At 42.3% G+C, this 15,438-nt stretch overlaps 2 protein-coding genes across 2 annotated transcripts in view; one reads left to right on the top strand and one right to left on the bottom strand.

The window, feature by feature from the left end:
• LOC123071510 (sorting nexin 1) overlaps positions 1 to 2,068 on the top strand; it is a 5,039-nt gene extending 2,971 nt beyond the window's left edge. The window contains exons 6-11 of the mRNA XM_044495087.1: positions 43 to 202; positions 448 to 581; positions 900 to 968; positions 1,064 to 1,143; positions 1,450 to 1,510; positions 1,602 to 2,068. Of these exons, the coding sequence (XP_044351022.1) occupies positions 43 to 202; positions 448 to 581; positions 900 to 968; positions 1,064 to 1,143; positions 1,450 to 1,510; positions 1,602 to 1,811 (714 nt within the window). The 3' untranslated portion in view covers positions 1,812 to 2,068. The remainder of the gene's footprint in view (positions 1 to 42; positions 203 to 447; positions 582 to 899; positions 969 to 1,063; positions 1,144 to 1,449; positions 1,511 to 1,601) is intronic.
• Positions 2,039 to 3,196, bottom strand: LOC123071511 (uncharacterized). The gene is made up of 3 exons (XM_044495088.1): positions 2,779 to 3,196; positions 2,587 to 2,640; positions 2,039 to 2,491 (listed from the first exon to the last, which is right to left on the bottom strand). Exons 1-3 carry the CDS (start codon positions 3,070 to 3,072, stop codon positions 2,258 to 2,260), a joined length of 582 nt encoding a protein of 193 aa, XP_044351023.1. The 5' UTR covers positions 3,073 to 3,196; the 3' UTR covers positions 2,039 to 2,257.
• Between the last annotated feature and the right edge of the window lie 12,242 nt (positions 3,197 to 15,438).

Below are 15,438 nucleotides of genomic sequence, written 5' to 3'. Positions count from 1 at the left end.
AATCTGCAGTCACTGGTTAATAGTTGGTAATTGTTTCTGTAGGATGTACAGTCAAAAGTCAGCGATGTTGTTTTGGGAAAAGAAAAGCCAGTGGAAGAGTCTACTCCTGAATATGAGAAGCTTAAACATTACATATTTGAGCTAGAAAATCATCTAGCAGAGGCCCAGAAACAAGCATTTCGCCTTGTAAAAAGGCACAGAGGTAAATATCTTGATCCTAAAAATACTTTCTTGAGTTCAGCCCCGATGTAAAATAGCAGTAAAATGTTATGGTTGTTAAAATTTTGGTCTTCCAAAAAGATAGAAATAGATGACCTGGTACATGGCATCATAATGAGCACAAGGCTGCAGTTCGGAGGCCATTAACAATATCTCAACTTGCTCTTGGTTATGAGTGTTTAACTGGATTGCAAGACCAATTACACCATTCTGATTTTCTTTCATTAGAACTTGGGCAATCTTTGGCGGACTTTGGGAAAGCGATTAAGCTTTTAGGCGCCTGCGAAGGGGATTCGTTGGAGAAGGTGTTTTCTGAAGTTGGTTCGAAGTCAGAAATGTTGTCAATAAAGCTGCAAAGAGAGGTAATCAATAACCTGTTAGGATAGTACCACTTCATTATAAATACCATATGGCCATTCATTTTGTAGTTAGTACTATTACCTAATGCTGGAAGGGGAGCCTTGGCGCAGTGGTAAAGCTGCTGCCTTGTGACCATGAGGTCATGGGTTCAAGTCCTGGAAACAGCCTCTTACAGAAATGTAGGGAAAGGCTGCGTACTATAGACCCAAAGTGGTCGGACCCTTCCCTGGACCCTGCGCAAGCGGGAGCTACATGCACCAGGTTGCCCTTTTTTTTTTTTACTTCTATTACCTAATGCTGTTGATATGCTGTTACTACAGGCAGACAACCTTCTCTTTAATTTTGAAGAACCTTTGAAAGATTATGTGCGTGCTGTGCAGTCAATAAAGGTGAGTTACTTTCTCTTCCATCTATTAACTGCAAATAGAGAATTTATGCTTGTAGTAAGTTGAAGTCATGACTAATTTTCTCATGGTCATGGCAGGCCACTATGCTTGATCGAGCCAATGCTTTTAGGCAGCACTTTGACTTGGACCAGGAGAGGAAGTATAAAGAGCTTAACCTGTATGTATCGCATATTGCAAGTTCCATATTTCGTGCTCAGTGACATGGTGTAATAATTTAGGGAAAATATCCTAAGGGAGTTCTTTCACCTTTCAAGATATAATAACCAATCAAAACTGGGCCTACCAATTTAAAAATTCCAGAGTTAAATAATAAAATATCTAATCTCTTAGCACAACACAGGGTGTAAGGTCCTTGTAGTGTCGATCCTATTCCTACTTCAGTGAAAAAAATGAAGTTCATGAACCCTGAGAAGTTTATTATGTACTATTACCTACAAATTTTCTCATTCTATTCTTACTGCAGTGAAAAAATGAAGTTCATGAATCCTGAGAAGTTTTCCGAGTCGGAAACTGAGTTCAGTGAGGTAAGTATTCATTTTAAGGAGCTATGTCGAGCGAGCAGAAATTGTGAATTACTAATTTGTTTGACCGGCGTTTTGTTGTGAATAAATGCAGTTGAAAGCAGCCAGTGAGGAGGCTACGGAGAGGTACGAGCACATAGTTAGTGTGATGAATGACGAGCTTGCACGATTCCAGGAGCAGAAAACAGCTGATATTGGACTTGCGTTCCATGAGTTTGCCAAAGGGCAAGCAAAGTTAGCTAAAGATATTGCTGATGCATGGCGCAGCGTCCTCCCAAAGCTAGAGGCGTGTTCCAGTTCATAATCAAAACTGTGTTTGCCCGTCTGTGTTTGAGATAGTGGTTGGCCCTTTGAGTTTTAGGCTGATTTTTTCCAGCCCAATTTGACAGTGGTTCATGTATACTTAAAAGTGACGGTTGACAATGCTCCAGTTGTTATATTGACATATTTTCTTTACCGTGTGCGTGTGTACTCTGTAACTCAAAATTTCAACCAATTAGTCTAACTGTTGAAGTCCTTCAGGAAATATTATGAATAAAGAGAAGACAGTGGAGTTGTTTAGCTTTACTTCCTCTAATGGAATTTATATCTTCATCTTGGAAGAGAACATGAAAGGAGACCTTTGAAAACTAGGGATTACAAAGTTGTATCAACAGAGAATGAAACTCCTGCTGCATCATGTTCCTTCTTCACTGGCAGACTTGCACAATTTAACAGACTTGTCAAATGTGCGCAATCTGAACAGGCTTGTCAAACTTGCGCAATCTGAATGGACTTCTGAAGCGCCATGAGGAGGCTCCTCATGATCCTGGGCTCCCCAGGCGGCTCCATGTCCTTCATAGCACCGTTCCTGATTGCTCGGAACACAAACCCAGAGCCATCGGTCGCCGGAGACACCAAGCAGTCGATGTAGGCCAGCAGCGAGGTCGCGCCGTCGTCGATCCCAATGAACCCTAGCCTGATCCCACCCTCCACCTTGTCCACCTGTTTGCACATGGAAAGTTGAAGTATCAGCTGAAGAAATCTGAAGTATCAATTGAAAGTTTGAAACCACATCGTCAGTTCTCGGGTTGCCATACCTTGATAGGCACTGGCAGTGGCAACATGGCGCCTTGGCAGAGACTGTTCCCCCACTGCCAAACAAACAGGTTCAACACAAACATCAGTTCTAATTGGGTGTATTGAATTCTAAGCTGAGAGAGAGAGAGAGAGAGAGAAGAGCAGACATCATACTCCAACACGGCTCAAAGAATGCTTAGTACTGTACTGACCTGAAAGAGCAACCCCTCGAACCGAGCGACGTCGATGTTGGCGGGCAGCTTCACGGTGCCGAGGCTGACCCCGTCGTCGTCGGCCGGCACAATGCCGCCCTTCCCCGGCACGGCGTGCGGCGGCTTCACGGACACCCTCGCTCTGAAACTGGGGAGCTTCTCGGCCTTGTTGAAGCACATGGAGCTGTAAGCAGAGCGGCCATGGCTGCTGGAACTGTGCTTGGGAAGCGTCCCTGAGGAGCAGGAGGAAGTGATCCTGTGGACCAACAGCTGCCTTGCAGTCGCAGCTGCCATGTTCTTTTCTTTCTGGGGTGGAAGGCAGGATGGAGGTTCAGGCTTGAGAGAGTGCAATACCAGGGCCGGTTAATGAGTGCTCCCGATTAACCTGCGGGGATGAGAAATGAATGGACAAGCTGGTACCGCCTAGACAGTTTTTTGGTTGGTCGGGGCGTCTTCTTGTCTCTTGGCTCAGTGTAGCAACTAGCGACCGCGTATCCTCTAAAATTTATTAAGATACAGAGTCCGAGCATCTATAGCCCGACGCCTCAAACCCGTCTTGTATGACTGGACGGACCGCTCAGTCACTATCCGGTCACAAATTTTTGACCCAGACAAACGTCTTAAGTGGGCCTCAAACGCTCGGATTGATCGGCACTCCTCATATTCAGCCCAAATACGGTTGCGCTCGGACCTGGCCCACTATGGACCACCGACCTCACGTATATTTCTTCCCATCTGCTCGCCGGACCGAACCATAACCACTTCACTCACTCCTCTCCGGCACCCAAACTCGTCCCCGGCGCCGTCCGGCAGTCTCTGGTATGGCGGGCAATGGATCTGAGTCCTTCACCTCAAGATCCGTTGACCCTGAGCTCATCCCACGCGGCCCTGAAGAGCTGAAGAGGAGATGGTTGTCTGGCTTGCACTCCGCCACTCTCGAGGAAGCCCGTGCACGGCAGCGCTCGGACTCCTTTCTCAAAAATCCATTGCGTCCGCCCAAATGGCGCATGGATCCAGCGCTAGGGCAGCCGTCGCTGCCTCACCGGAGGCGATGCGGCCCGTCTGGCATCCGAACGAGGTGGACGGGCGAGCAACCCCTTCTCTGGTGCGCCGATGCCATGGACACATCGTGGGCGTCGTCCGACGCAATCATGGCGTGACAGCGGGAGCGGGGGCGGCAGCGCTTGCCGCGGTGGACGTCGGCGAGGCGGAGTCACATTCTCTGGCTCCCCGTACGGTGCACCAGTCCGGGCGCCGCAACCGCGTCGTGGTGGACGTCGCTGGCTCGTCCCAGGACGGATCCATCATCGATCTGACGTTCACCGGCACCCAATGGGTTACGGGCTCCGACGAGGAAGAGTAGGCATGGTAGACGGCGGCGCTTGAGTCCCGTGAGCTGGCTCGTATCCCATGCCCTACTCTACCTTGCCGGCGACCGGGCAAACACTCTAGGGAGCGCAATCGGCCGTCGAACATGGGCACGACGAGCGGACGAGCTCCGTTTAAAGATCGCTACCTTGCATGTAATAATATGGATTTGATGTTTCTAATTTGAGGTATCCAGATGTGGATTGCATTATTTGAGGCATGACCGATCAGTGTCCGTGGATGCCCTGAGCGCGTCCGCGGGCGTTTGAGGGGCCAGATTTGCAAAGTACGGCTATAGATGCTCTTATAGACTGGTCACAATAAAAATATCATAATTAGTATCATGCATGCCAACTAGACATTTTTGTTGAGGTAACACATAACTAAATGAGGAGAGATGAGATTGAGTACCATGATATGGTAATTAAGTGATGTACTTGTATACGTCATGCATGACAATAAATGATGTCGATACTTCTCATTGCGACTAGCCTTAGATATGTGGGCGTGTGTGTTACTTTTTATTTTTAAGGGATCAAGGGTGTGTGTTGTTTACTTAAAAAAAGGGTTTGTGTTGTTGGGCCCCCCATTTTTCTCGATTTTGAAAAGTATTCCCTGGTTTTTTATTTTGTTTTCCAACCGTTTTAATAGTTTTTGTTGTTTTTGCCAGTTTGTTTTCTACTCTATTGTTTCCATTTTTTCTTCACAAGCTAATTCATGAATCCCTACGGGAGGTGAATGATGGTCCGCCATCTAGCTAATAATAGTTTTAACATTGTGTTCATTAAATCGCCATCACCCCCTCAATTTTTTTTAAGTCACCATGAGAAAAATACTTGGCTCTCAAAATGGTAGCACATAAAGAGTCGGGATTCTCAAGAAGACGCGAGGCCTGCTTAGGCAACATCCTCAGATTCTTTGAGACACACATTTTTTATCAAGCCATCCAATGCATAGGTGGGAATATGTCCACATCTCTACCAAATATGTGACATCACATCAATAATTGATTTGCAAATTTTTAGGAATTTTAAATACAAACATTGCATAGGTGGGAATGACTTGAACAACAGACTTGAGGAAAATCTATTTTTTTCCTCCAACGGATAACAATTTTTCCTTCCAACCACTAATTTTATTTATAATATGATCAATCAAATACATAAAACAACCCGATTTATCCATTCCTACATAGACACACAAGCCTAAATATTTATCATTTAGGGCCTCAGTCATGACATTCAGAGTTACACACATCTGCTCTCTCAACTCGGCACTCGTATTAGGACTGAAGAATATGCTGGATTTATCAACACTGACCAATTGCCTGAAGCGGCACAATAGAAATAATGGTAAGTCATTCCCGCACTTGCCAAAATATTCGAGTTCCAAATAACTGATGACCCACAAGTATATGTGGTCAATTGTAGCCTTTTCGATAAGTAAGAGTGTCGAACCCAACGAGGAGCAGAAGGAAATGACAAGTGGTTTTCAGCAAGGTATTGTCTGCAAGTGCTAAAATTGTAAGTAGCAGAGTAGTTTGATAGTGTAACGAGCAAGTAACGATAGTAGTAACAAAAATGCAGCAAGGTAGCCCAATCCTTTCAAGGCAAATGACATGCCAAAATGGTTTCTTATGATAAGCAAGGTGTTCTTGAGGGTACACGAGAATTTCATCTAGTCACTTTCATCATGTTGGCGTAATTCGTGTTCGGTACTTTGATAATTTGATATGTGGGTGGACCGGTGCTTAGGTGCTATTCTTACTTGAACAAACCTCCTACTTATGATTAACCCCCTCACAAGCATCTGCAACTACGAGAAAAATATTAAGAATAAATTCTAACCATATCATTAGACTTTTGGATCCGATCGGTCCCTTATGGAATAGCGCATAAACTGGGTTTAAGCTTCTGTCACTCTCGCAACCCACCATCTAATAACTACTCCCTCTGTCCCATAATGTAAGACGTTTTTTGACATTAGTGTAGTATCAAAAAACGTCTTACATTATGGGACGGAGGGAGTACTCCACAATGCATTCCCTTAGGCCCAAATATGGTGAAGTGTCATGTAGTTGACATTCACATGACACCACTAAGAGAATGACAACATACATATCATCAAAATATCAAACACATATCAAGTTCACATGATTACTTGCAACATGATTTCTCCCGTGACCTCAAGAACGAAAGTAACTAATCACAAATGATAAACATGCTCAATATCAGAGGGGTATTTCTGAACATATAATCTACCACCAAATAAATCTTATAGTAATCAACTACAAGATGTAATCAACACTACTAGTCACCTGATGACCCGCAAGTATACGGGATAGTTGTAGCCTTTTTCGATAAGTAAGAGTGTCAAACCCAACGAGGAGCTAAAGGTAGAACAAATACTCTCTCAAGTCCTATCGGCCACAGATATGACTCTACGCACGCTTGACGTTCGCTTTACCTAGAACAAGTATGAAACTAGAAGTACTTTGTAGGTGTGATAGGATAGGTTTGCAAGATAATAAAGAACACGTAAATATAAACTAGGGGCTGTTTCGATAAAGATGCAAGAAAGTAAATAAAGCGAGTGTGGAAAAGTGGTGGTAGGAGTTGTGAAAGTGTCCCTAAGAAATTGACCGCGTTACTAGACCGATAGCAAGTTTTATGTGGGAGAGGCATAAGTTAACATACTTTCTCTACTTGGATCATATGCACTTATGATTGGAACTCTAGCAAGCATCCGCAACTACTAAAGATTCATTAAGGTAAAACTCAACCATAGAATTAAAGCATCAAGTCCCCTTTTATCCCATACGCAACAATCCCCTTACTCGGGTTTGTGTTTCAGTCACTCACGCAACCCACTATAAGCGAATCATGAACGTATTGCAACACCCTACAGCGGGAATCCCTCACGCTTGCGCGACATGGAGGGCACAATAGGACAACAACATAACCACAAGAAAATTAAATCAATCATAGCAATTCATCAACCACCAATAGGACAACGAAAATCTACTCAGACATCATAGGATGACAACACATCATTGGTTAATAATATGAAGGATAAAGCATCATGTTCAAGTAGAGGGTACAGAGGGATGCGGGAGAGTGGACCGCTGTAGATAGAGGGGGGGGGGGAGGTTATGGAGATGTTGGTGAAGATGACGGTGGTGTTGGTGAAGATCGCGGTGATGATGATGGCCCCCGGCGGCGTTCCGGCGCCACCGGAAACAAGGGGGAGAGAGCCCCCTTTCTTCTTCTTATTCCTTGACCTCCTCCCTAGATGGGAGAAGGGTTTCCCCTCTGGTCCTTGGCTCCCATGGTGTGGGAGGGGCGAGAGCCCCTCTGAGATTGGATCTATCTCTCTGTTTCTGCGTTCCCTGATTCTACCCCTTCACTGTTTCCTTTATATCTGGAGATCCGTAACTCTGATTGGGGTGAATCTTTCGCCCAGATTTTTCTTGTAAAATTAGCTTTCTTGCGGAAAAAGAAGGGCATCAACCGCCTTACGGGTGGCCCACGAGAGCCCAGGGCGCGCCCATCAGTAGGGGGCGCGCCCCCCTGTCTCGTGGCCACCTCGGAGACTGTTTCGCATTGATTCTTCCTCCAAAAAATCCCAAATATTCCAGAATAATTCTCCGTCCGTTTTTATCCCGTTTGGATTCCGTTTGATATTGGTTTTCTGCAAAACATAAAATATGCAACAAACAGGAACTGACACTGGGCACTGGATCAATATGTTATTCCCAAAAATAGTATAAAAACTTGCCAAAAATATATGAAAGTTGAAGAATATTGGCATGGAACAATCAAAAATTATAGATACGACGGAGACGTATCAGCATCCCCAAGCTTAATTCCTGCTCGTCCTCGAGTAGGTAAATGATAAAGAAGATAATTTTTGATGTGGAATGCTACCTAGCATAATCTTGATCATATGTTTAATCATGGCATGAATATTAAGACACGAGTGATTCAAAGCAATAGTCTATCATTTGACATAAAAAACAATAATACTTCGAGCGTACCAATAAAGCAATCATGTCTTTTCAAAACTATATGGCCAAAGAAAGTTATCCCTACAAAATCATATAGTTTGGCTGTTGCTCTATCTTCATCACACAAAGTATTTAATCATGCACAACCCCGATGACAAGCCAAGCAATTGTTTCATACTTTAATAATCTCAAACTTTTTCAACTTTCACGCAATACATGAGCGTGAGCCATGGACATAGCACTATAAGTGGAATAGAATATGATGGTGGGGCTTATGTGGAGAAGACAAAAAGGGAGAAAGTCTCACATCGACTAGGCGTATCAACGGGCTATGGAGATGCCCATCAATAGATATCAATGTGAGTGAGTAGGGATTGCCATGCAACGGATGCACTAGAGCTATAAGTGTATGAAAGCTCAAACTGAAAACTAAGTGGGTGTGCATCCAACTTGCTTGCTCATGAAGACCTCGAGCATTTGAGGAAGCCCATCATCGGAATATACAAGCCAAGTTCTATAATGAAAATTCCCACTAGTATATGAAAGTGATAACTCAAGAGACTCTCTATATGAAGAACATGGTGCTACTCTGAAGCACAAGTGTGGTAAAAGGATAGTAACATTGCCCCTTCTCTCTTTTTCTCTCATTTTTTCCCTTTTTTCTTTTCTTTTCTTTTTTTCTTTTTGGTGGGCTTCTTTGGCCTCTTTTTTTATTTGGGCTTCTTTGGCCTCTTTTATTTTTCATAAAGTCGGGAGTCTCATCCCGACTTGTGGGGGAATCATAGTCTCCATCATCCTTTCCTCACTGGGGCAATGCTCTAATAATGATGATCATCACACTTTTATTTACTTACAACTCAATATCTAGAACAAAGATATGACTCTATATGAATGCTTCCGGCGGTGTACCGGGATATGCAATGATCTAGCGTAGCAATGACATCAAAAAACGGACAAGCCATGAAAACATCATGCTAGCTATCTTACGATCATGCAAAGAAATATGACAATGAATGCTCACGTCATGTATATGATGATGATGGAAGTTGCATGGCAATATATCTCGGAATGGCTATGGAAATGCCATGATAGGTAGGTATGGTGGCTGTTTTGAGGAAGATATAATGAGGCTTATGTGTGATAGAGCGTATCGTATCACGGGGTTTGGATGCACCGGCGAAGTTTGCACCAACTCTCAAGGTGAGAAAGGGCAATGCACGGTACCGAAGAGGCTAGCAATGATGGAAGGGTGAGAGTGCGTATAATCCATGGACTCAACCTTAGTCATAAAGAACTCATATACTTATTGCAAAAATCTACAAGCCATTGAAAACAAAGTACTACGCGCATGCTCCTAGGGGGATAGATTGGTAGGAAAAGACCATTGCTCATCCCCGACCGCCACTCATAAGGAAGACAATCAATAAATAAAATTGTGCTCCAACTTTATCACAAACCGGTTCACTATACGTGCATGCTACGGGAATCACAAACCTCAACACAAGTGTCTCTACAATCCACAAACACCCACTAGCATGATCTAATATCACCACCTTTATATCGCAAAACTATTGCAAGGAATCAAACATATCATATTCAGTGATCTACAAGTTTATGTAGGATTTTATGACTAACCATGTGAATGACCAATTCCTGTCATCTCTCTAAATTGATATAAGTGAAGAAAGAGAGTATAGTTCTTTCTACAAAAGATGTGCCCATGGTCTAACAATTATAAGTGAAGAAAAAGAGCATTATACAAATGGCGGTTTTCTATATGAAGAGAAACAGGCAATCCAAACTTCAAATTATATAAGTGAAGCACGTGAAGCATTCTATAAAGCCATACTCAAAAGATTTAAGTGAAGTGCAATGAGAATTCTATAAATCAACCAAGGACTATCTCATACGAGCATCGTGCATAAAATAAAAGTGAAAACTAAATGCAAAAGATGCTCCAAGACTTGCACATAATGCATGAACGAAACGAATACAAAAACATACCGATACTTGTTGAAGAAAGAGGGGATGCCTTCCGGGGCATCCCCAAGCTTAGACGCTTGAGTCTCCTTGAATATTTACTTGGGGTGCCTCAGGCATCCCCAAGATTGAGCTCTTGCCTCTCTTCCTTTTCCTCATATCGAGACATCCTCGATTAGACACTACATCCACACAAAACTTCAACAGAAAACTCGGTAAGATCCGTTAGTATAATAAAGCAAATCACCACTCTAAGTACTATTGCAAACCAATTCATATTTTGTTTTTGCATTGTGTCTACTGTAATATATCTTTTCCATGGCTTAATCCACTGATATAATTTGATAGATTCATCAAAACAAGCAAACTATGCATCAAAAACAGAATCTGCCAAAAACAGAACAGTCTGTAGCAATCTGAACATCCACCATACTTATGGTACCCCAAAAATTCTACCAAAATTAGGAAAAATAAAAAAGTTGTATAGCAAGACAGTGCAAAAGGAATCAGAACCAATTGAAGTTTCAGTTAAAAATGTAAATCGCGCACTACAGCCAAAGTTTCTGTCCTGCACCGTACAAACCAACAAGCATTGTAAACATCCTAAAGGCAAACCTTGGCACATTATTTTTATAATACAATGGAATTGTACAAGGGGATAAATATTTTTGTTGAAATGTTTCTGTAATTAAGATTCACAAAGTTTCCGTGAGCATGAACAAAGTTCAAGGCTAGCTCCCACTTCAACAATGCTTGTCTTTCTCACTTTCACTTTCCTTTTTGAAAAGTTTTTAGGTTCCCTTGTTTATTTTTGTGTTTTTAAACTATATAAAAGCACTCAACAGAAATAAATTACTCTCTAAAACTTCCGGGTTGTCTCCCTGGCAGCGCTTTCTTTAAAGCCATTAAGCTAGGCATTTAGTGCTCAAGTAATGAATCCACCCGGATCCCAAGGTTTATCAAAGCCAATTTTAATTAACAATGATTTGTGATTTAGTAGTGAGCACAAAGTAACATATATCATGCAACAACAAAGTCTAACTCTCTTCCTATGCATCGGCATGTCATAGAAGAACAATTCATGCACACAAAGTAAAGGCCAATGCATAGTATAAACAGTTTCTTGCAATTCTATCGTATTGGAAACATAGAGAGGTGGAGATAAAGTTCCTCTCTCATAATAATTGCAAGTAGGAGCAGCAAGCACATGCATATTATATTCATCAAAATCATCATGTGCAATGGTAAAAGGCAACCCATCAATATAATCCTTAATAAGCACAAACTTCTCTGATATAGTGTAGTAGGGAGAATTCAAAAAGATAATAGGACTATCATGCGTGGGTGCAATAGCAACAATTTCATGTTTAACATAAGGAACTATAGCAAGTTCATCTCCATAAGCATAATTCATATTGGCATCTTGGCCACAAGCATAGCAAGCATCATCAAAAGCAGATATTTCAAGAGAATCAATGGGATCATAGCAATCATCATAACAATCATCCTTTGTGTAAGCACGAAGGGGAATTAAACAATGTATGAGTTGAAGAGTTACTCCCATTAGAAGGTGGGCACGGGTAGCTAATCCGCTCTTCCTCCTTTTGTTCTTCGCTCTCCTCATCATCTTTTTCATCCAATGAGCTCACAGTTTCATCAATTTCTTCTTCCATAGCTTCTTGCAAAATATTAATCTCTTCTTGGACAGCGGAGAATTTCTCAATATATGGTTTAAAATAGGCATTAGAAGCATAATTATCATAACAATATTCAAGTATGGCAAAACTTTCAGATTTGTAAAGAGTAGCATCATACTTTTCAATCAAAGAAGGAATTTCAAAAGCACCCTTAAAATCAACAAATTCTTCAATTTGTTGAACATCATAGTAATTATAAACACCCTTAGCATATGAAGATACAATCCCATTATCAAACTCACATTGGTAGGGAAGGTGTTTCTTAGGGTTTTCAGAACAACAAGTAATATCATATAATTCACATAAAGTCCAAGCATAGGATTGCAAACGTTGAATTTGATCCCATAATAGTTTCCCTTTTTCCGATATAAGGTGTCGCACATAACAAGCATGCTCATCTAAAGATTTGCCCTCAACTAAGCTAGTTAGTGTTTCAGCACAAGCACAAAGGGATCGAAGATGATCCAAGTAAAAAGCTTCAATAGTGTGATAGATTTTGAGTGGTTCTTCAACCATTGGTGAAGTAGGTACAACTATTTTTTTTGGGTATTTTGCGTTCCCTACCCATAACTAAAGATAGAAAACAACTAAGAACAGCAAATAAAAATTACTTAGTGATAAAGCAAACAAGCACACACGAGAATATTCACCCCACGCTATGACTCCCCGGCAACGGCGCCAGAAAAAGGTCTTGATGACCCGCAAGTATACGGGATAGTTGTAGCCTCTTTCGATAAGTAAGAGTGTTGAACCCAACGAGGAGCTAAAGGTAGAACAAATACTCTCTCAAGCCCTATCGGCCACAGATATGACTCTACGCACGCTTGACGTTCGCTTTACCTAGAACAAGTATGAAACTAGAAGTACTTTATAGGTGTGATAGGATAGGTTTGCAAGATAATAAAGAACACGTAAATATAAACTAGGGGCTGTTTAGATAAAGATGCAAGCAAGTAAATAAAGCGAGTGTGGAAAAGTGGTGGTAGGAGTTGTGAAAGTGTCCCTAAGCAATTGACTGCGTTACTAGACCGATAGCAAGTTTTATGTGGGAGAGGCATAAGCTAACATACTTTCTCTACTTGGATCATATGCACTTATGATTGGAACTCTAGCAAGCATCCACAACTACTAAAGATTCATTAAGGTAGAATCCAACCATAGCATTAAAGCATCAAGTCCCCTTTTATCCCATATGCAACAATCCCCTTACTCGGGTTTGTGTTTCAGTCACTCACGCAACCCACTATAAGCGAATCATGAACGTATTGCAACACCCTACAACGGGAATCCCTCACGCTTGCGTGACACGGAGGGCACAATAGGACAGCAACATAACCACAAGCAAATTAAATCAATCATAGCAATTCATCAACCACCAATAGGAAAACGAAAATCTACTCAGACATCATAGGATGGCAACACATCATTGGATAATAATATGAAGGATAAAGCACCATGTTCAAGTAGAGTGTACAGAGGGATGCGGGAGAGTGGACCGCTGTAGATAGAGGGGGGAAGGTGATGGAGATGTTGGTGAAGATGACGGTGGTGTTGGTGAAGATCGCGGTGATGATGATGGCCCCCGGCGGCGTTCCAGCGCCACCAGAAACAAGGGGGAGAGAGCCCCCTTTGTTCTTCTTCTTCCTTGACCTCCTCCCTAGATGGGAGAAGGGCTTCCCTCTGGTCCTTGGCTCCCATGGTGTGGGAGGGGTGAGAGCCCCTCCGAGATTGGATCTATCTCTCTGTTTCTGCGTTCCCTGATTCTACCCCTTCACCGTTTCCTTTATATCTGGAGATCCATAACTTCGATTGGGGTGAATCTTTCGCCCAGATATTTCTTGTAAAATTAGCTTTATTGCGGCAAAAGAAGGGCATCAACCGCCTTACGGGTAGCCCACGAGAGCCCAGGGCGTGCCCAGGGGTAGGGGGCGCGCCCCCCTGTCTCGTGGCCACCTCTGACACTGTTTCGCGTTGATTCTTCCTCCAGAAAATCCCAAATATTCCAAAATAATTCTCCGTCCGTTTTTATCCCGTTTGGATTCGGTTTGATATTGGTTTTCTGCGAAACATAAAACATGCAAGAAACAGGAACTGGCACTGGGCACTGGATCAATATGTTAGTCCCAAAAAATAGTATAAAAAGTTGCCAAAAATATATGAAAGTTGAAGAATGTTGGCATGGAACAATCAAAAATTATAGATACGATGGAGACGTATCATCACCCACAAGCACCAATCTATAGTTTTGATACAAAGATTGAATACAAGAGATGAACTAGGGTTTGAGAGAAGTTGGTGCTGTGAAGATGTTGATGAAGATAGCCCTCCCCAAGATGGGAGAGTTGTTGGTGAAGATGATGATGATGATTTCTCCCTCCGGGAGGGAAGTTCCCCCAATGGAATTGCTCCACCGGAGGGCAAAAGTGCTACTGCCCAAGTTTGGGCTTGAGGCGGTGGAGCTTCGCCCCGAATGTCCTCCTCTGTTTTTTCTAGGTCAAAATGACTTATATACCAGAAGATGGGCACCGAAGGTGGGCCGAGGAGGGCAACACCCACCAGGGCATGCCTGGGCCTCCTGGCGTGCCCAGGTGGGTTGTGCCCACCTGGTGGCCCTCCTTTGGTGCTTATTTGGTCCAATATTTATTAAATATTTCATAAAAATTACTCGGGGAGTTTCAGCTCATTTGGAGTTGTGCAGAATAGGTAGCTTGATGTAGCTTTTTCAGGTCCAGATTTCCAACTGCCAGAATTCTCCCCCTTGGTTCATACCTTGCATATTATGAGGGAAAAAGCATTAGAATTACTCCAAAAAGCATTATTATACAATAAAACAACATAAATAACAGTAGGAAAACATGATGCAAAATGGATGTATCAACTCCCCCAAGCTTAGACCTCGCTTGTCCTCAAGCGAAAACCAAAATCGAAAAATATGTCCACATTCTTAGAGAGAGAGGTGTCGATAAAAAGAAAAATATAGACATAGCAGCATCATGTGACTTATTAAAACAACAACAAACTTTAATATAAAACTTTCATCATAGAAATTTTATCATAGACTGATAATCCCCAAGTGCAGGGAGTCATCGTAGAAATTCCCAAAGGTGGAAGTGATAAGTATGGAGTGTCGAACCCACAAGGAGCTAAAGGCAAGATCAATATTATCTCAAGTCCTATCTGCCACTGATACAACTCTACGTACACCGAAAGTTTGCTTTCAACTAGAGACGAGAAATAAAACTACGTTGTGGGTATGAAGAGGATAACTTTGCATGATATCGGAGAGCTAAGATATAAAAGTAGGTGCTGTTATCATAAAGTTAGAATATGCTACTAAATATTATAAATAGCGAGTATGGAATAATGATGGGTTGGTGTGCGGAATTATCCTAGGCAATTGTTAACAAGACCGGTTATCACTATTGCAATTTCATATGAGGGAGAGGCATAAGCTAACATACTTTCTCTTCCTGGATCATATGCACTTATGATTGGAACTCTAGCAAGCATCCGCAACTACTAAAGATCATTAAGGTAAAACCCATTAACATATCAAGTCCCCTTTATCCAATACGCAACAACCCCCTTACTTGGGTTTATGCTTCTGTC

The sequence above is a fragment of the Triticum aestivum genome, chromosome 3B (genome assembly GCF_018294505.1).
Source record: "Triticum aestivum cultivar Chinese Spring chromosome 3B, IWGSC CS RefSeq v2.1, whole genome shotgun sequence".
NCBI classification, from domain to species: Eukaryota; Viridiplantae; Streptophyta; class Magnoliopsida; order Poales; family Poaceae; genus Triticum; species Triticum aestivum.
The sequence above is the reverse complement of the archived record's forward strand: the minus strand, read 5'-3'. Positions and strand labels throughout refer to the sequence as shown.

Bases quoted from the DNA above. Each gene is read 5' to 3' on its own strand.
- LOC123071511 (XM_044495088.1), bottom strand. From the start codon at position 3,072: ATGGCAGCTGCGACTGCAAGGCAGCTGTTGGTCCACAGGATCACTTCC. The intron at 2,641-2,778 runs GTCAGTACAGTA...TTTGTTTGGCAG, and splicing joins TCGAGGGGTTGCTCTTTCAG to TGGGGGAACAGTCTCTGCCA. The intron at 2,492-2,586 runs GTATGGCAACCC...ATGTGCAAACAG, and splicing joins CACTGCCAGTGCCTATCAAG to GTGGACAAGGTGGAGGGTGG.